Below are 21,001 nucleotides of genomic sequence, written 5' to 3'. Positions count from 1 at the left end.
AACTTAATCATTGTGCTAACTACGATATTTTCTAAGACGTTTACTGCAACTTGCTCCGGCGCATCAATCGCTTCTTCCGGCGAGCTTCCCGCGAACTTCCGTCGATCATTCGATGAACCCTTGGTGATGCTCCTGCGGACTTCCGGCAAACTCCTGGACTTGCGACGATCCACTTGGCGAGTTCCGACGAGCTTCTTTGGCAAGCTTATGGACTTCTCGGATTTGTTCCCGCAGAACCTCCGACGACTGTCCAAACTTCCGTCGAACTCTCGAACTCCCAACGTGATCATTGTCTTGACTCCGGCGCAACTCCTACTGCATGTCTTACTTTCATCGTAGTTAATCCTACACATGTAAACAAAACTTTGATCGAGACAATTAATCCTAAGCAATTAACCAAGTTGTCCGGCATGTCATTGGTCCCTCGACGCTTCGTCCGATTCTTCGGCGCATCGTCCTTTCCTGCGGCCTATTGCCCAATCGGCCAGTTGGCTCCGCAACTCCGATATCCTTGGCACAATACCCACTCTTCTTGGCCCGATGCCCGAGTCCACAGTCCGAAGCCTTCTGTCGATACGTCGACCGATCCACCGGCCCGACGTCCAATCTTCTGACATGTTCCTCCAGCACAACATGATTTTCCTGCTTTAATTGTCTCATCCTGATCGAGGCATCCTGCATCACTCAAAACGCAGATTAAATCATAAACATATATCAAGTAGTTTCATCATCAAAATACGAGATTCAATAGAAATATGAAAGCCTACGTGGACAACATATTATATAGAGTATGGCAATCGATTTATATCTAGTTGGCCTAGTTGAAACTTTTGCATATCTTAAAAAATTTAAGATACAACTAAATCTGACTAAGTATATATTTAGCATCAATTTGAAAATGTTTCTCAAGTTCATTATTTTTCAAAGAGGAATTAATGTGATCCCGAGAAGATAAAAATCATTCGAAGAGATGAAGATGCTCATGTTGGTGAATGAAATATAGAGGTCTATATTGCATACCATAAGATCGAGTTTTTTCCCATCTAAAATCAAAGACAAGTGCTTCTCTTATCAAGTAGCCCTTGACCCCCTTTGTTGTCAACTTGCTCCTTGTTTGAGAGGTTTGGGGTACTTAGAAACTAATCTACGCCTTATATTGAACGAGATGTAGTTGAAATATCCAATTGTTGAAAAAGTTACCTTATGTCTTAATCATGGTAGCTCTGAAGCATAGGTCATATTTTGAAGCATACACTATCCATAGCCACTTTGGTAAATCCTCTCATAACCCAATGCCTTAGGCAAACTACTTAAGTGGCCAATCGAGCTTGGGGGTTTTGACATTTAGCTTCGAGAATGATGATTAAGGTTTAGGCACTAACATATTTTATCTCGAAACTTACCATATCAAAATCCCAAGGATCCTTTCCTAAGTCGAAAAGGGACTCTCTTTATGGATGAATCGGTCGATCGGCAAAATTGTCTCTTTAGCTTAAGCTTGTCGTCTATTCAACAAGCTCATCCTTAACCTAAGAAATTTACAAGAAATCAAGGCTTTCATCGATGGCAACGATGGAGCATGATATCAAATTCACAAGAGCATTAGCCTTTCGTTCTCCTTTCAAGATACTTATAATATTTTTAACCTCACAAAATAAGTGTTTATCATATTTATTTCCATTAAGTACCTCATCATAGTGATGTCTTGGGCCTCAAAGTCACATCTCATTTGGTTTATGATGAGTTGGTAGTATTATACATCCAATCATGGTACCACATTATCAATGATCATCTTTAATAAAGATCCATCAGTCAACTATATCTAAGATGTCTTCTCCCAAGCGAGACACAAAGTATTATTAACTAAGATTATTAAACAACTATGTTGGGAGCATATTGGCAACCAAATTCTAGAAGGTTCTTCACCAAAGGTTAATATTGGCTAACTCCTAAGAAGGATGAAATGACTTATATACAACTATGTGACCAATGCTAAAGATTTGCTTGAATTAAACAATAATTAACAATTCCTTCAACCTATTGATTGTGTTCGATTCTTTACAGAATGAGGAATAGACTTTCTTAATACACTTTCACTAACTTTGAGTCAGTATAGGTTTTTAATCATTATAGTCCATTATTTCATTAAGTGGGTGGAGGCAAAGTTGTTAGCCTCCATCATAGAGAAAGAAGTTAAGAACTTCATCTCTGAATGAACATAATCACTTAAGATCCCAAGAATAATCAAATAATCATCACAAATAATGAAATATAGTTCAACAATTGACCTAGAACACATCCACTTTGGATGCATAGGGATGACACTTTAATGCACTTGGTATATCTCCGATTTCAAGAAGTTTTATCTCTAACTATAACTTAATTCATAATATGTTTCATGTCGAGAAAAGCATGTTAGCACATGTTTCTCACTATCAAAACAAAAATACATATCTCATTTAAATTAAAAAATATATTTTGAGTCAGAAATGTCTTAAGCAAAGACTTTGGATTGTCGTTGAACTCTTTCTTTATCTTTATCTTTACTTAGGCATCCTTAAGATGCTCGATCCAAAGATCCTTCTACATTTAAAAGTTTGGGTACTTTGCCAAAATCAAAGTTATAGATAGATTGTATCTATGCTTGTAGGATACCAACCTCATTCCGAGCAGCCCCTTCTTAAGACTGACTGACTCCTTATAGGTCAAGATGGCATCCTTATTTCTTTTTGAGTGAAATGCCTCTTTGGCTTATAGACACTTCGCTAGCTCATGACTTGGGCTTCCAAAGCTTGAGTATAGCCTTGGTCCTCCATTTACTTGGTTATGACTTTTGTTGCTTTGAGTATGTCATGTTGCTTGGCGTAGTCACACCTCATCTACTTTGTGCTTTTCTATGTCTTAACAAGGCCTATATTTGGTTGAGTTATATTGACTATGTCGATGATCACCTTTTAAGCCATAAGATTAATCATACTTGATTTAAAACTGACTTGTACCAAAAGAGCTAATACTGCTCAAAATATCGTGAACTTATGATATTGTGCAGAACTTGAGCAGCTTCCACTTTCCCCTATTCGAAAAATGATATTATGAAGGGTTATAGACATAGTCCCTCTAATGCCTAAATTAGATTCTGACGTAGATAGAGTAGAGAGAGTGTATTTCACCTTGAAGTACATGCTTGTGATCTTCTTTTATAGTTGATCCTTCCTTAGTCACATTAGTTAAGAAAATATTCCTCATAATGAATAATATTTTTTAATTTTATTATTGTGACTTATCCATTCGATTGGCTCTTTATTGATTTCAATGTGTGGCAGTCGAGCTCTAGATGAAGGAAAATATTCTCTATATCTATGGAAAACCTCCTTGCGATTGGCATAGGCCTTCAATTCAATCACCAATTCATGAAGTGAGTCCACCTCATACGAAGAATTGATGATGACCCTCCGAGTCATATATGTGGTCAATCAAGCCAATTAGATATAAGTTGCCTTGCAAGGAATATGTCTTTCAGTAAGATTTGTAAAAGCTAACAGGAAAAATGAATTGAATAAGATAGAGGCGAAATTCACTCGAACAATATGCTTAGCTAACTTAGCAATTAAGATATCTAAGAGTAAGGAGTAGACCTTCTTAACTATATGAGAGACCAAGGCGTCTCGAAGATAGTATACAATTTTCTTCTCATCTTTCTGTGGCTCGATGATAATTGAAAGATTCTATCTTAACTACATTATTTCCCTTAGGTTAGCATTGGGAAGATCTACAAATATGGAGATCAATGAAAGGGGTAGGTCGTTATATGCAAAGCTCCTTTACTAATTATCACTTTGTCTTCTTTTGGACCATATTAGCCTTGTATGTTTTAGACTCAGGGCATGAGTGACTCCTTGAGGCATAAATAGGATTTGGCATTAAGACACCTTACGTTTTACCAATGACACCCTCTTCCTTGGCTATGAGTCACTCGAAGTCGCTTTGATGGGATTTTTGTAGAGTTTCTCCATTATCTTAATAACCTTTTTCACAAATTGGGCCTTCTCCCTAACTAAGATCTTTGCCATGTAGCCCTTCCTCTTGAGAGCCCGAGGCTAAATAAGATTCATATTTGTCTCAAAGGACAAGAAGAGTGCTAGCAAAGCATTAGCAGTTGCATAGGATTCCGTAACAATAAAATTATAAATGCACGTATCAATAAAGAGATGAACTTAAGCTAGCTCGAACATGTCATCCCTCATCCATCAACTTCATGGTTAAGAAAGATGATAGAAATTCTACTTGTCAGAATATTTATCCTTTCTTTTAAAGGTTAGGTGTAGGGTCTGATCAGTCAAGATTGAAGTCGTAGTCTCGTCCCAAATGAATAAAAAAGAACAAACCCTATCATCTCTTATTGAAGCTCGGGGCTTTCTTGACCTTGAACCCTTCTCGAATCGTAAGATAATACTTATTAATCCTTTTGTTGATCCTAAAGCAGAAACTGGAAAGGTTTGATGTAGGGTTTATGTTGACATGGTAAAGCTCCCCGATGAATGCAACGAGATAGCATGACAAATTAGATGTCATTTGAAAAAGCAATATCCTCCATCATTGAAGGTACATCGAGATTAAAGGTAGAGGGATATTGAGCCCCACCTCCAATTCATCATATTATATGCAAAGATATTTACACATCGACGAATATGGTCAAATGCTCAACTAAGGCATAAATTTTCGCACTTAAGGTGAACAAAGAATCTAAGACAAGAAATATAATAACTCTTAAGAAATGCAAGAGTCTTGTTCATAGAAATCTTTGATGACCTGAAGGTCTCTCTCAGTCTTCGAAGAGGAAGATGAAGACTCACTTCCTAACCCTGAGCTTCTGGAGGTCAAGATTTCCAATCCTTTTGATCAAATAGGAGCTAATAAGTTGGGTACATGAAGAACCACTCGAAGCTAGAGGATCCGAAGACACCCGACCTAAGGAGAAAAGGGAAAGCTTTAACTTGAAATTCTCAACACGAAGGATTGGGAGGCAAAAGACCCAAAGGGCATAAGTGAATCCCTCTTATAGTGAGGCAACTATATACAAGGCAAGGAGATCTTTCAGATATTAAATGGCCTTCCAAATTTCGAACGTCATTTCACCTTTGGCTTTCCGCCTTGAATTCCTTAATCTTCATAACTTCCCACCTCTTCAAATTCACCAATAATTATCAAATCCTACAGATAAAATAAAGATATGATATATGCTGTCAAGCTAGAGATTTGACCCATATTATATTATTAAAGGACGTGACTTGCTCCAACATGGAATATATAACATAATAAAAACATCAAAAATGCAACCAATGTACCCTTCTAGGGCATTAAATATCAGAAACACATGATGCACCCTCCTTGAGCAAAGCTTAGAAAAACGTCGATGCAGTATTCTTACACAAAGCATCATAAAGTGTTCGATGAGCCTTTTTGATAAAAGCATCAAAAAGCACCTTGAGCAAAGCATCAAAAAACCTTTAATGCATCCTCGAGTAACTCTATCGAAAAGCACTTGATAACACTCATCAAGCAAAACAGCAAGAAGCACCTATGCTCCCTCCTTCGAAAAAGCATCAAGAAACATATGCACTCCTCAAGCAAATCATCATAAAACACCTAATACACCCTTCTCAAATAAAGTACTAAAGAGTATTTGATGCACCATTCTTAAATAAAGTACCAAAAAACGCCTAATATGATATTATGGAGCAAAGTATTAAGAGGTATCAAAGTGCACCCTCCTCGTGCAAAATATCAAGAAGCATCCAGATGCATCCTCTTCAAACAGAGCATCAAATAGCTTTTGATGCATCCTCCTCGAGCATAGCATCGAATAGCTTTCGATGCATCCTCAAGCAAAGCATCAAGAAGTGTCCGATGCATACTTCTTGAGCAAAGCATCAAAAAGTACATGATATGTCCTTCTCAAGCAAAGTATCAAAAAAACACCTAATGCATATTTCTTAAGAAAAGCATTGAAAAAAAAATGAAAAAAAAACATGTAATACTCTTATCCAAGAAAGCATTGAAAAATGCTCTCACTCGTAAAAGCATCATTGAAAAGCACCCAATATAACCTCCCTAAGTAAAGGATCAAGTAGCTAATGCACCCCCTTTTTAACAAGACATTCAAACAAAATCTTCCCTGGAACATACACCACCAGGTGCCCCCTAGGCATAACTGTAATATCAAGCCTCTTAGAATACCGTCGCACTTCAACGCCACCCTCATCAAAATCTACCACATCAGCAAGAATCAGAATGCCCAAATATTTTTCAATTCAGGAAACATTTTCCCTCAATGCTTGCAAGAATCAGAATGCCCAAATATTTTTCAACTCAGGGAACATTTTCCCTCAATGCTTGCAAGTAGCACACCCATTTCTTAGACTCTCACTCTACACCCGACATGGGCCTTGTTGCACGAGAAAGCATGTTGACTCCAACTCGAGATTCGCGTCTCAAGAAGGGCTCTCATATTGCAACAAGATTTTGACCGTAAACCACTGTGAGCTCGAGCCGACCTTCCATCTCAGCATTCGCCACACCAACAGCTAACAAGTTGTAACCTTCAATTAAAGAGAAAGAAATTCAAAATATTTCGGATGCTTTTAATAGATAGATATATGGTTTCACCTTTCAGCATTACGGAGTGTGAAAACTCTCTCGATTCTCAATAAGAAGCTAAAGCATGATCTCAACAGGAAACTGAAAACTAATGTATGGATTAACAGAGTTAGCATACATGTCAATGAGCAAATTCGCCAAAATGCATATAGCCAAAAGGCTCTTGTTATTCCACCTCTGATGATGAATACGGAAGAAGAATAATTTTGAGAACCTCAAAAGCAGTGTCTGTGTGATATGCAGCCTTAAACGGAAAGTTTGTCCAAAACTCTAATCCACCAATCACTTGGGGAAATATGAATCTTGACCTAGCTATGGAACATTGGAGGCTTGATGAGATATGACACGGACAGTTGCCTTAGAACTACTGATAAGAAGCAGATGCAGCACCTGGTCCATATCCTCCACCTCCACGGCCAAATCCAGGCCTGCCACCAGCACCCTGTACAGTGTGGAAACGAATTTATAGTTACCACATCTCCGTATAAAAAATAAAGCATAAATTACAATACACAAACTGGGACCACAAACGAAATTTCCAGTATATTAAGGCAACTATTAAACCAAGAGAGTATTCCAAAATCCACAATCCTGTGGAACAAGTATCGCATGCTCTGCATGTCCAACCTAGACTTGCAGACAGCTATGGAGTAGTAGCGAAGAAAGTAAGAATACTTTGTAATTTCAACCACAATAGTCACAATACGAAACACAAAATTGCATATAACTTTGTAGCTGGTATAAACAAATGAAAAGCATTTTCTTATTTGCCACCAAGAACAAAGCTTCTTATACAGATTAATCTGAATTTTTCCAAAAGAATTCACATCAAGGATATGAAACTTAGCAGCAAATACAAGATTATGACATGATGGGATAGGTATTAAGTAGTCCACAACACATGGACACAGGAATTAACAATTTATAATTTATGCCCATTGATAGTAATTGCTTAAATTTATATATGAAGATATGATTCATGTGATTTATAACCATCATATATTTGCCTCACTGGAAATCTAACTGATCCACAAAACACATCAAATTCAAATACAAATAATAAGAAGACATTCATAGTCTTAATAAGAGAAACTACAAGATCAGCACCTATCTCCATATTCTTCATTTAATAATCCCAATGGAACTTCTGTAAGTATCCTACAATAATATTGTATTAACATTAACAAATAAAAGTTGATGCAGATATCCTAATATGTGTTCAAGGATCTGCTACATTCATACTCAATATAGACATGGCAAGCATTTTAAAGTTTGTGCATCCTACATCAGGGGCAAAAGTTGAGCACAAGGAAAACCAAAATTAACAAAAAGGAGCGAGCTTTTTTTTTTGCAGGGGTTGGAGTAGAAACGAAAGAGAATACCTCAATCCTCCAGTATAGGCAAAATTGCATCAGTTCAATGTCATAGTTCTACCAGACAGGATTAGATATAAAATATTTCAGTTTTTATTAGATTTCATAATGATGCTAAGGATAAAAGATGATACCTACTCAAAAGATGATGACAGTTTTGTGTTGTTAGTGTGTGCCATGTGCTCATATAAAGAATTTGGAAAGGTTTACATGAGGATGCTAATCATTGTTCCCAAACAAAGGTGATGTTCTTCAACATCACAACATCAGCCATTTTCATTGGGATTGTTATGAGTAACTATTATAATAGAACCATCTCCAAGGAAAAGCCACATATGCTGAAGTGGTGAAGCCTATGTCATCTACACACCCCTTCATTATTTCATTTGCAAGACCAATATCTAGTCAACCCCTAATGAAACTGAAAGATATAGCTAATTAAACCAATAATACGCTCAAACTAGAAGAACAACAAAAAGATAGCCCGATGGGGACAAAGCACTAAGATATCCAGATACGAAAGGATCAACCATTAATAACAAAGACTGAACAAACCAAAGAAACCAAAGGAAAAAGGTTGGCAAGGAACTGTCAGGTGAAGAACAACTCCGATAAATAAATACAACTAACAATATCTCTTTTTATCAATCATGAGAAAATACAGAAAAAAAATGTGCTTCGTCTACTTATAAGCTGCAAACCAGAGAAAATTTATCCCACTCTGTTTTGCAGAAATTTCAATATACAGAACAAAGACAAGCAAATAATGCAACTATATTAAATTTTACCCGGAAAGATGGTTGGAACTCAGCAGGTGCACCACCCTTGTCCCCTAATTCACCAGGCGGCCCAGCGCGAGGGCCACCTCGGTACCCATCCCTGTCTCCAAACCTTGGCCTATCTCCTTCAAACCGGGGCGGTCCCCTGCAGAATCGTGATGATGATCAACACAAGCTACGTACTGAAAAAAAAGCAAGCCAAGCCCTTATCGAAAAAGCCGCAGTAGCACCTGGGGCGGTCGCCAGGAGGACCAGAGCCAAATGGGCGGGTCGGTGGTGGCCTTGAAGACTTCTTCAGGGTTGCAGGAACAATCTCCGATGGCAGGTTAAGAAATGTTCTCAGGTACTCAATGCCATCATTCGTAAGGTACCAGTAGTAGTGCTGCCAGGCAAAGGTCTCACGCACATACTCCCTCGATTTGAAGCTCTGCATGAGCTTGATCACCTGGAGGTTCGGAACATCGATCTCCGGGTGCTTCGCGAGGTTATAGTCCTTCTTCGCGTACAGCACCCCCTCTATCAACAAAGAAACCAAGTAAAAAATGCAACCTCTCAAATATAGGCTTCGACCCAAACAAGACGGCATGGAGAGGTTGCGAGAGAGAACAGCGTACCTTGGAAGAGGTATTTGCAGATTTCATGGCGGTTCTTATTCGGGATGATCTGAGAGAGATGAACAGGGAGGAATCAGGGGAAGAAGGAACTTGGATCGAGGCGTCAAAAACAGATATTGGCGAGGAAACTGAGAGCTTAGGGTTCTTACCATGGCTTCGGGCAACAACCGGTCTCCGCAAATGGAGGAGGGTTCTTACCAAGCGCCGCGGAGGCGGCGAGAGGGGATAAGCAAAACCCTAATCCTTGATTTCGTTAAGGCGACCACAAATGGGCTGGGTTGGGCCGATACACATAGATACATATATAATATATGTGCGCGGTAATCTGTATTTTTAATCACGCCAATAGAATTGGAGGATCTCAAATTAATTAAAAGGATTGCAAAGATAAATTCTTCATCCTTTTTAATTCCTTGAAAACTATTATCTTCTAGTACGTAATTATCTAAAACCGTATAATTATTTTTATGACACGTGATCGTAAAGAGAACTTCCAGCATCGTTCCGCGGAAGTGTAAACACCAAGATAAATAACAATGTAAAATACAAAGACTATTTATAGGGCAAAATCATGCAGTCAAATTCTATTTTTGATTGTTTTTCCTTGGAAAAAAAATTCTATTTTTGATGTAGCCAAACATTTCCATCTTTGAATGTTTCGACTTTTCACCATTGTCCAACAAAAACTTAATATCACATTCCATTGTTTTGACAATTGGTGGATGGGGGAGTAGTTAATTACAAGAAGGATCAAATCTTCAAAAACACTGTGCTTAGCAATTAAGAAACATTATTGCTACTTCTGTGGTGCAATCGAAATAATTCTCATTTTTGCAACAATCAGGAAAGGCGTTTCTTAATCGAATTAGGATTGTTGCTACAATTATAATAATATGATGGGATATTTTTGACGAATTCAATAGGGAAAGTATTCGTGGTATAAATACGAGTTATCAATCATATACATGATATGACAAGCTCATTCTGTCTAATATTGTGTCGTCATTTTGTCTAATATTGCAGGTTCAAAATACATAATTATAGGCCAAAAAAAGGCTACGGGCACTATTCACGCTGTTAGAGAAATCAAATTCCTTGCACTGCTAGAGAGAGATATCAAATACGTGGAATGCCTAGAGCCATTATCGAAGACATAAAGCGGGCAAGAAGTCTCAAATGGGCACTGGCTTAGCAGATTAAAGACATTTGAGAACTTACCTCTAAAATGAATGTAATTAATTTTAATTACACAACTAAACAGTCAACTTTTTGGCTCAAATTGGCTTCTTACGGTAGATCTCAAAAAATCTCCTGCTAGGGAACTGATGCTAAATTGTTTTGTTTTCAGTTTTATATCGAACTACCTAGTGAATATTTAATGAAATAGTTCTACCTTTTTTCTCAAAAAAAAATCTATTTTTGAAAATAAATTGCAATTAAGCTACAGCCACTCGAATCAAGCAGTTAAGTTACAGAAGTTGCAACCAGGAATCCATTATAACATCAAGGACTAGCAGTCTTGTGTGTTCCTAGGAACAAAAAAAGCAGATCTTTATCCACTTAGAAGAGCTTCATTAGAGCATATGATAAAACCGGAAAACTAAATACTTATTAAAGACCCAGCCGAAGAAAAAATACAAAATGAATGACAAATATAGACTGTCAGCACTCACATATGGATCAACAAGAGCATTAATTCTTCACTTGGGTGATAATACAACCACATCCATGTAGTACTACTTAGCAGAAAGATTACAGGGGCAGGATATTCTGTAGTTACTAGAAGGAATAATGATAATAGTGATACAACCGTACCTATGTATCCAAACAGGAGTTTACACCATGGATTGTGATTGCTGTGATGGAATCAGTCCTTTCGGGCAATTTTACAACAATGTACAGCATTGGTTGGTTTTCCTAGCCTGCTTGTAAAACATCTGTTCATGAGGAAACAGATGGATCCAAAAACAGTCAGTGCAATACAAGTAACATTCTGTTCTTGAATTTGAAACAGGTGCGTAAAATGGAAAAATCCCAACCAACTTTGCAGAAATAGCTTTAGTAAACAACATGAATAAAACATTATGCAAATGTAAATGTTCTTAAAAAGACCAGCATACTCTCAAATCTTGCTTAATAATGTGGATAGCATTAACTTGGTTAAACAAAAAAGAGAACAAAGCACTGGAAAACTCCATAGGCTGGGAATACACCCTAAAATAACTTGTGCTGTTTTTCAACATGGAGAATGAAGGTACCTTTTGAGGTAAGCTGGTTTAGAACAGCAAATCTTGCTTTTATTATTCTGTTTGGGAGCAAATGATATCAACAAATATTTGTGTATAGATTACCTATATGTTTGATAGTAACAATGCACTTTGTTTTTTGGCATCAATAACAACAGATCCTCAAATCCTAATGCATGTGAATGATTACCTGTGATGCTGCACTTAGATCTGAACTCTTCTCGACTAGGCTATCCAACTTCTCTCCTCGTGCAAGCACACTATCGATAGTCTTATGCTGCATCGATTTCAAGTATATGAGGGTTAACTGGTCAGTATAGGGCCTATACACTATTAATAAGTTTCCTATAAGCTTCCTGCAAGCAGTTAAAACAGGGGACAATGTCCATTCTCTCCTCTTCTATAATAATATCATTTGTTACTGAGTTTAACATTCATGAGATGCAAGAATATAAATGGATTAAATTTTACATGGAGAGCCACAATGAGCACAGTTCAGTACGTACATAAATATACCCAGGATCATGATTTCATATTCTCATTTCATTTTAATTGCTGGTGCCTGCAGTTCCAATATATGAATCACAAAAACCATATTACTATAGATTATTATAATAATAATATGCTCAATGGAGGTCATCCTAACTGACAGTAACCATGCGGACCTGAACAAAGGATAATTAAAATCTGTAAATTTGATGCAAACAGTAGACTCAATTTTAGAGTATCGGTGATGAAGTGCAAATAAGAAACTAATTAACGTGTTTGTCCTCAGATCACCTATTGGACAATAAAATCTAAACTTCCATCTCCTTTTGGTCTGATCAAGTATAAAAAACTTGAGTACACAAACAAAAAATAGAAGTTGGAAGGAATGTCTAAGGTAGTCTTGCAAGTGAAATCCAAATGAAAATAAAAAGAGCCAAAGGGACATAATTGGAAATAGCAAACTGTTGTCTTCAGATCCATTATTAAAGAATAAAAACTTCTTTGCATGCTTGTGCGGCTAGTTGGATATGAAAACTTTTACAAATCAAACATGCAATACCTAGTTATTATTCAAAGCCATTTTTTAACAGACAGCACCAGCAAAGAAAAACTTAAAATGAGAAACTCTGGTCTTTTATCTATGCTTCAATCAAGCAAACTCCATGACATGAAAAAGAAAAGAATAAGAATTCACAAATGAAGGCAACTTAAATTTATCATAAGGATTACATAAACAAGTACTCCTCCCTAATAACATCAGCACGGTTCATATCTAAAAGGAGAATCCAGCAGATAGCTGTGCCAGTCAGAGTTTAAACAGACATACCGGAAGGCACAAACTTGCACTTTCCAAACATGATGTCATCTCTATACAGCAGAATTATAAAAGCTCCTTAATCTCTAGTCAACAATTCTCTCTCTTTGTTTTCATTTGTAAATAGATGTTTGGACAAATAAAGATAAAAAATGAATAATCCTTCTTGGTCAATATAGCTTCTGTTTTTGTCAGAAAAAGTAAAATGCTAAGCAATATACAAGGATCATGATTCAAATCTTCGGCAGCATCTAAGCTTGTGCACTAATATACTTACTAGAAGTATCTTAGTTTCATCCAGGTCCCTCTGAATTTTCAACAACTTGTCAGCCTCTGCAGGATCCTAATAAAAATGTAAAAGAAAGTTTATCATAGAAGCTTGCAAATATTAGTTTACAATGTAAAGATTATGTGGCACTAAAATGGAAAAGAATGAAATTGTTGGACCAAAAGCTAACAGTTATTTCAGAAATGTAACTGCTGTGCTAGTTACTTCAGCATTTTTAGAACAATAGTAATAGAAAAGAAAAAAAGAGAACAAGCTTATAGTTTACAATGCAAAAATACTTCATTGTGAACAGAAGTAAAAGAAGAAGATTTATTGTGTAAGACTTACGGTAAGATTGATGTACAACCAAATACTGGCCATAGCTGAATATTACAATTAAAGAAAAACACAGACCTGAAATTTAGTGAAGGCTTCGGTTAGAAACGGCCATGGTTGATTAGAATCTGTCTGTTGAACACTCCAAGAATCCCCAAAAGTCTTCTGATATTCATCTAGTACCTTCATACATTTACAATTATGTAAGACTTATGTGAGGTGAAAAGCTGCATTAAAAAGTTAATTAAAATGATCATCTTACCCTCCAGAACCAACCTAAGTCAAGGTGAACCCTGAAACCTAAATGTTAGGACAAGACTAATTACTTATAACTAACGCCAGAACTTGTTATGAGGAAATAATATCTTAAATGTATTGGTCAAAATCGACTTGATCGTTGTCAAGTGCATACCAATTCTTTTTCATTAATATATTGCACATGCCCTAAATAATATACTGAAGTATTTTTTTTCACTAGATCATTCTTCCTTCTACTCTACTCCATGGCTTCAACAAGACCATTGCTTTTTCACAAAAATATTTAAACAAAGGTAACGATCATTAATTCTTCTTTTACCTTTTCCTTCCATGGCCATTGCCCAAAGCTTCAACCAACTCATCACTTCAAGCTATCACATAAAATTCATGCTCGGAGGTGCACACTACAAATATCCCACATGCCCTTTTAACAAAAAGGTGTACAAAAAAGAAGCATGAAGAACCAAAAACAACCATCTTTCAGATCAGCATTCAATTAAGTTGGTCACCTGGGTTTAATGGCAGCCGTCTAAACCCACGTGCATGTTCTTGTCCAGTATGTACTTTGTGGCGTTTTTCCATGCTTCCAACACAATGGATACATAAATAATGGAACTTGAATAAAGAAAAAATTGGAGGGGAATAATTTGTCACAGTAAACGCTTATAACAATCAATGGGGCACATTATAAAAAAACAGAAGATTTTTTTCTCCAAAAAGAAAGTCTTTTAGAAGAGATGCTGAAGTACACAAGGATAAAATTTAGAAAAATAAAATTACTCTGATAGAGGATGAAATATAATTTACAGGTACGTAGTATCAGAGATGAAGCAAATCCAAGAAGTATTTGTACTGGGAGCAGGACAGTTTTCGGAGTAAACGTTTGTGAAGAACGAGAACGTAGCAGAATCCAGCAGAAAAACAAAACCGCACAGTATGCAACAAGGAGACGATTGACCACCTTGTTTAAGAGAGAAAATGCACTTCGGACTGGATAATGATCGTCCATAAATGCCAAAGCACAAAGACCATTCCGATTGTAAGAGTGTACCTTGTACTCTGCGAAAGGTTAGAAGAAATCAGAAACAATTTATTAAAACATTCGATCACAAAATCAAAATAAAAACATAAAAAGATTATCTATAAAGATCATCTTCACAGCGGTAACAACTGCCGTCTCACGAAAATTCAAAAGAAAACCTTACAGAGTTCAGCAAATTAAACGGTACGTGTCCTACGCTTCAATCGCTCGGAAGATATAATTGGAACCCTAAATATCGTCTAATAGAAGAAATGATATTGGTGAATTCTATCCAAGAGAAGAAACACCATAATTTTCTGACTGATTGAAATAAACATCTAAACGTGTTGCGCTGCAAAATGCCCAAATCGGACGAAACGAAGCACACAGAAAACTGGGCCGTATCAAAGAAAGCTACGACAGGACGAAGGGAGATGAAGCTAGATATCTGGGAGGAAACCTTCGTGCTGAACGGACTGGCGCTGGCCCGGGGGCGTGCGCTTGGCGACGGTGCGAGCGACGAAGAGGATGAACTCCTTGGCGGCCGTCCTCTGGAAGTAGCCGAAGTGGCTGACGTCGGAGGCGTTAGCGAGGACCACCGGATCCGACGGCCCTGAGGATGAGGAGCAGTCGCCGGCGGTTCTCAGAAGGAGGAGGGCGGTGATCTTCATCTTCGATCCGCCTATCCTCACAGGGAAACCCTAAAATGGGGCGAACAGCAGTCGCCGACTGTCCCCAAGAGATCGCATTATCTTTGCTTGTCGTCGATGATGCTGAAGCGAATGAGAACAATAGAGGCGGAGGCACTTAAGACGAAGATCGAATAGGTACGAGCTTTAATTAAGCAATTATTTAATCAAATAATTATTTAATGAAATTGCTACGTGGCAACTCATTTGACTAATTAGTCCTACATGGCTTGATTACGGAATTTTTTTATCATATTTTTTACTTTGAAATGTGCCAAACTCATCGCTGCTGTCGCCACGCTGTCTGCAGCCGTCGGCAGTACGCCTCCCTCCTCCGGCACCGCCACCTGCTCCATTCTACTGCTGCCGCTACCGCCATTATCGCCGCCATGGTCGCAGCGACTAGATTGTTCTGTTTGCGCCATCGTTGCCCTCCGCCGCTCTTAGAGCCGCTGCCCACGCAGCGGTGTACGTGGACATCATCTCTGCAGCTTCCGCCTCGTTCGGTATCACCCCGAAACTTCGTCCATGTCATGTCGAGCGATTTCACCCAACTTCATCACTCGCGGCTTCGGCGTCGTCCATGGCCTGAGTCATTATCCGTGACATCCCGAGTCAGTCGCAATGTTCTCGTCGGCCGCAATTTGAAGACGGCTGTCGCGATGTCCCCGCACAGTGCAACGTCAAGGTTGACTGCAAGTCTCCGTCCACCGGATCTTCAAGTCGGCCGCAACGACTTCGGCCACCACAACTTCAAGACGACGACGACGTCTCCGCTTGGTGCAATGTCAAGTAGGCTTCAACGCCTCTGCGTGCTGCAACATGTCTGCGACATGTTCCAAGTGACCAGTCTCCTTATGCTGCTTCCTCGATATTGTTGCTACTATGCTACTCTATATAGCTACTCCTCTTAACTTATCCTATAAGATCAATCTCACTTATGCATATTTTAACCAAATACTGGTATTAATTTACATTCCAAGAACATAACCATTAATCACTCACTTTCTCTTGTGACTCAACCAATTTGCATACGTTCCTACTAAGCCTTTTTTTTTTTCTATTTTGGTCCAAGATTGATGCAATCACTACTATTAGGAATGAGTATATAAAGAAAAATAATACTAAAGAGGATTATCTTGATCATGGTAATATACTATAATGATTCTCTATCATAATATTGTTTTATATTTATTCCAAACTGACAAAATCATATAAATTTTCTTATTTTGTAATGTACTATAGTGTCTATATCTACCCTCCCACCGCGTAGACTTACCCTCTGTTGTATCTCTCACCCTCTTGTGCACATCATCCTCCTCCACCTCTCCGCCTGTGTCTTTGTCTCGTTTAATAGACATCTCTCTTTCTTTCGTCTCTCTCTTCCATGCAACGATCAGATCTGACCGAAGTCTACTATGGGCCGGCGGTGCCCTCGAGCAACGCTTACGGCAGCGCTCGCCGTTGCTCCAGCTGCTTCTGCTGCAGCCGCGGCCCGGGCAGCCTCTCGGCTTTCCTTGGCCTCACCATCCTCATCCTCGCCTTCATCGTCTTCGTGTCCGTCCTCATGTTCGCCTTCATTCCTCCCGGCGTCGATGTCTACGTCAACGAGGCCTCCCTCGCCGAGTTCAACTACAGCAGCGACAGCCGCAACCTGAAGTTCAGGCTCAGCCTCGCCATGAGCATCCGCAACCCCACCGAGCGGATCAGCATCTACTTCGACAACGTGGAGGCGCTGGCGAGCTACGATGGCTGCCTTTTCGACTTCGTCGTTTTCTCCGCCTTCGACCTGGGTCACAAAAGCACGGCGAATCTCTCCCCGACGTTCCAGGGCGCACAGATCCTGCTGGGGGACTCGGCGGCGACGACGTACGCGAGGGAGAAGGGCGAGGGCTACTACTCCATCGACGTGAATGTGCGGGCGAAGCTGAGGCTCAAGGGGTGGGTCTATAAGCTCCGTTACAACCGGCCAAGTATCGCCTGCAGGTTGAAGCTTCCGGTGCCGGGGAGCTCCGGCACCTTCAAGGCCACGGAGTGCCCCGTGTACTACTTTTAATTTGACGTGCAGTAGTACATTGGTATACTAGAAATGATCTCTTAACATAGTCAGTCATACTGATTTCAAGCTGAGTTATACCCATAAATGAGACTAATTCATCCATTATAGATTGATTCAACCGATTCAATCATTACAGACCAAAAATATATGGATAAAAGTATTTTGCAGATTTTTAGATCCTTTGCGATAAAACTTCAAAAGAACAGACACCTTCAAAATAATCATTATTCAATATTTGTAACAGTAAAAATATGATTGTCTGTCATTCAATAATAATAATAATAATAATAAGGGCAAATTTCTTAGGAAAATCCATTGTTTGTTTCTTTTTTCTCCTTAGAGAGCCTCTATATATATATATATTTCAGGTGGACTCTTAGAGCCTCTATTTTGTTTAAGTCAACATTAGATCGGTACTAAATAAATATTAGTCGATAAAAAATAATAATTAGAAATTAATGTTAAAATGAAAGCCAAGTATTATAAAAATAAAAATTATGATAAGGCAATATGATATTATTGAATATAAAGGTAAAATAACATAATAAATAATAATAAAATCATTAAATATTAATTTTAAAAATTCTTAAATTTTTAGAAACCCTTGGAAGTGACTTACAAAGCACTAAATAACCATTTATATGTTTAAAATTTTAAACTATATAATTTTTACTAATTTTAGTCCTTAAAAGATGAATTTTATGTTATTTTTAAAAGTTAGCCAAATTAAGTTTAATTAAATTGAATATTATCAGAGAGTTTTCTTAAGTTTTGATAAAAAAAAAATTTGAAGACCTGAATTACATTGTTTTTTATTTGGGGTTACATAATTTTTGCTGTCTCTTAAAAAACTAGTATAATCTCATTTGGCAACAGTCTAACTCACCTCCAATTTTTTTATAAAAAACCAAAATAAAAAAAAATAGAAATGACTCACAAATATCCAAATGATCAATTTTATATTTTAAAGCTTTAATATAATTTTTTATTTATTTCAGCCTTTAAAAGTTTGAAATTTTATCATTTTTCATTTTGTATAATCCAATCCGAATTTACAACCACTTGAATTTAATCATATAAGAGTTACTGAACTTAAAAAAAAAAACAATAAAAATCAGAGTTACACTGTCTTTAAATGGGTTGCACTATCTTTTGGGTTCTATTTCAAAAAAAAGTGTAACTCGCCTCCTAATTGTTTTAAAAAAATTAAATTAAAAAAAAACTTCGAAATGACTTATAAAGAGGCCTAAGCAATCTTTTTAAAATTTTAAAAAATATTTTTTTGTTTATTTCAGCACTCAAAACATGAAATTGTGTTATTTTTAAAATTTTGTCAAATTTAAGGTGAATTTACATCCACTTTCAGCCAAATTTAACTTGAATATTATCAAAGAAGGTTTTATGTAGTTTTAAGAAAAAAAAATTTAAGGCATGAATTATACTGTTTTTGAATGTGATCACATTATTTTTTGTCTTATTCCAAAAACAATGTAACTTGGTTAAAAAATTGTTCAACTCAAATATAATTTTTTTCCAAAAATTCCTAATTTTTTAGAAACTCTTGGAAACAATATAGAATAGCATAAATGATCACTTTTCTACTTTTAAGATTTTACAAATAAGTACTTTTATTTAATTTAGACCTTAAAATCTTGAAATTATGCATTTTCTTAATGCCCTAAGTTATCCTTTTTAAAATGGGGTTATATTATTTGTGAGTCCTATTTAAAAATAGAGTAAATTCATTCAAAAAAAAGTGTAACTACCCTTCCACTTTTAAAAAAAAAAAATAAAATCATTGGAAAATCTTGAAAATGACTTACTAAGGCCTAAATGATCACTTTTATATTTTCAAGCCTTTAAAACATAGATATTTTTATTTATTTTAACTCATAAAAGTTTGAAATTATATTTTTTTAGGAAATTATTGAAGTACAGAAATTGTTGAAGTTCAAAGTGTTCAATGATAGAGAATCAAATGTCATTTGACATGCAGTTGTCTCACGAGATTTAGATTATCCTTTGTTCGTCTACGTGCACAAAAAGTCAAAATAGATAAATATAAACTTGTTTCTCATTCATTATGATAAAAAAGAGAAACACAAAGTTCCTTCACTCCCTTTATGACAAGGAGGGTAATCCTAAACCCCTTTTTCTTTATGACAAAAGAAGGTTTTTATAAATTTTTTTTCCTCCTAATATATAAAAACATATCCTAAATAAAGAAAGAGGGACTCACTCTTTTGAACTACTCAAACTCACATTTAGATACCTCAGATGACTAACTTAGCATTAGAGGGATCGAGTCGGGAAACCCTACTCGACCTTAGACTTCATGCTGGTGGCACCTCGGGAGCATGATATTTTTAGCTCGAAGATATATCGAATATTCTTGCGCATATAGGTCTGGACTATGTGTCAGGCCGACTAAGAGGATGTGTCTATCTCGACATTGGTCCCATAGGAGGATGTGTCCATCTCGACGCTGAAGCCAATAACTAGTGTCTATTTAGTGACCCAGGCCCCTCACCCCCGAGGATGAACTCGAGCCACCTACTTATTCCCGTCAAGATATTTCTAAACCTTGCCAATCATATGCAAATGCTCACGGACGTATTACAAGTTATTGCCCTTTTCCTACCTCAACTAACCCAACACATGAGATCACCATCTTAGCTATGATTGATGCCTTAACTGTTATTGGCACCGACACCATTCAGAGTCCTCTCGATCGATAAAATGCCAATATCTCAAGATTGCTCGAGGTTCATGGAGCTGCCATCCAAGGAAGCCCCTTATTCCCCAATAGCAAAATTCAATGCACCACTCCACTACCACTCTATTCCACCCAAGTCTGAAACTTAATTAGTGAAATCAATGGATAATTTCTTGAAGGTCTACTGAGGCAAATGGGCTAACATTTAGACGAGATGTCATGAAAATTTCAGTAGTTCAAGAAAGGGAATCCAGCTAATATTACCTTAGATTGATCCTCATTCATCTAGAACATTCAAGAGGAGGAAATCCCAACCAACTTTCATTTCTCATTGCTGGAACTTTTGATAGTACTATACAAACTTTTGATAGTATATATATATATATATATATATATATATATGTATATATATATATATGTATATATATATATATATATACATGTATATATATATATATATATGTATATATATATATATGTATATATATATATATATATACATATATATACATGTATATATATATATGTATATATATATATACATATATATGTATATATATGTATATATATGTATACATATATATACATATATATGTATACATATATATACATATATATGTATACATATATATATACATACATATATATATATACATACATACATATATATATATATATTATA

At 36.9% G+C, this 21,001-nt stretch overlaps 3 protein-coding genes across 5 annotated transcripts; 1 reads left to right on the top strand and 2 right to left on the bottom strand.

The window, feature by feature from the left end:
• Positions 1 to 6,292: 6,292 nt before the first annotated feature.
• On the bottom strand, positions 6,293 to 9,683 carry LOC135626824 (small ribosomal subunit protein eS10z-like). Of its 2 annotated transcripts, none has more exons than XR_010492445.1 (6): positions 9,573 to 9,683; positions 9,424 to 9,472; positions 9,040 to 9,325; positions 8,819 to 8,954; positions 6,776 to 7,099; positions 6,293 to 6,599 (listed from the first exon to the last, which is right to left on the bottom strand). XR_010492445.1 is itself a non-coding variant. In XM_065132473.1 (6 exons), the coding sequence occupies exons 1-6, from the start codon at positions 9,573 to 9,575 to the stop codon at positions 6,505 to 6,507; spliced, it is 621 nt and encodes a 206-aa protein (XP_064988545.1). In that variant the 5' UTR covers positions 9,576 to 9,683; the 3' UTR covers positions 6,293 to 6,504. The 2 variants fall into 2 exon arrangements, 1 of the variants encoding a protein (XP_064988545.1); XM_065132473.1 differs by having other exon boundaries at positions 7,048 to 7,099.
• A 1,416-nt stretch (positions 9,684 to 11,099) lies between these two features.
• LOC135627630 (VAMP-like protein YKT61) lies at positions 11,100 to 15,639 on the bottom strand. 2 transcript variants are annotated; one of them, XM_065133754.1, is made up of 7 exons: positions 15,316 to 15,639; positions 14,796 to 14,893; positions 13,655 to 13,759; positions 13,250 to 13,315; positions 11,860 to 11,946; positions 11,682 to 11,728; positions 11,100 to 11,360 (listed from the first exon to the last, which is right to left on the bottom strand). In XM_065133754.1, exons 1-7 carry the CDS (start codon positions 15,524 to 15,526, stop codon positions 11,291 to 11,293), a joined length of 684 nt encoding a protein of 227 aa, XP_064989826.1. In that variant the 5' UTR covers positions 15,527 to 15,639; the 3' UTR covers positions 11,100 to 11,290. The 2 variants fall into 2 exon arrangements, with proteins under 2 accessions (XP_064989826.1, XP_064989827.1); XM_065133755.1 differs by lacking the exon at positions 11,682 to 11,728.
• A 567-nt stretch (positions 15,640 to 16,206) lies between these two features.
• Positions 16,207 to 17,600, top strand: LOC135627551 (NDR1/HIN1-like protein 10). Its single transcript, XM_065133672.1, has 2 exons — positions 16,207 to 16,336; positions 16,945 to 17,600. The coding sequence occupies exons 1-2, from the start codon at positions 16,207 to 16,209 to the stop codon at positions 17,598 to 17,600; spliced, it is 786 nt and encodes a 261-aa protein (XP_064989744.1).
• The last annotated feature ends 3,401 nt before the right edge of the window (positions 17,601 to 21,001 follow it).

This window comes from Musa acuminata, chromosome BXJ2-11 (assembly GCF_036884655.1).
Source record: "Musa acuminata AAA Group cultivar baxijiao chromosome BXJ2-11, Cavendish_Baxijiao_AAA, whole genome shotgun sequence".
Lineage (NCBI taxonomy): Eukaryota > Viridiplantae > Streptophyta > Magnoliopsida > Zingiberales > Musaceae > Musa > Musa acuminata.
Note: the sequence above shows the minus strand (reverse complement) of the source record. Positions and strands in the feature narration are given on the sequence as shown.

Bases quoted from the DNA above. Each gene is read 5' to 3' on its own strand.
- LOC135626824 (XM_065132473.1), bottom strand. The intron at 8,955-9,039 runs GTGCTACTGCGG...ACGATTCTGCAG, and splicing joins CCTCCTGGCGACCGCCCCAG to GGGACCGCCCCGGTTTGAAG. The intron at 6,600-7,047 runs GTGCTGCATCTG...CTTTAATTGAAG, and splicing joins AGGTGGAGGATATGGACCAG to GTTACAACTTGTTAGCTGTT.
- LOC135627630 (XM_065133754.1), bottom strand. From the start codon at position 15,526: ATGAAGATCACCGCCCTCCTCCTTCTGAGAACCGCCGGCGACTGCTCC. The intron at 13,760-14,795 runs GTGGTCAATCGT...AAATGTATGAAG, and splicing joins CATTTTCTCTCTTAAACAAG to GTACTAGATGAATATCAGAA. The intron at 11,729-11,859 runs GTAATCATTCAC...GCTCCCAAACAG, and splicing joins ATCTAAGTGCAGCATCACAG to AATAATAAAAGCAAGATTTG.
- LOC135627551 (XM_065133672.1), top strand. From the start codon at position 16,207: ATGTCCCCGCACAGTGCAACGTCAAGGTTGACTGCAAGTCTCCGTCCA. The intron at 16,337-16,944 runs GTAGGCTTCAAC...TGCAACGATCAG, and splicing joins TCCGCTTGGTGCAATGTCAA to ATCTGACCGAAGTCTACTAT.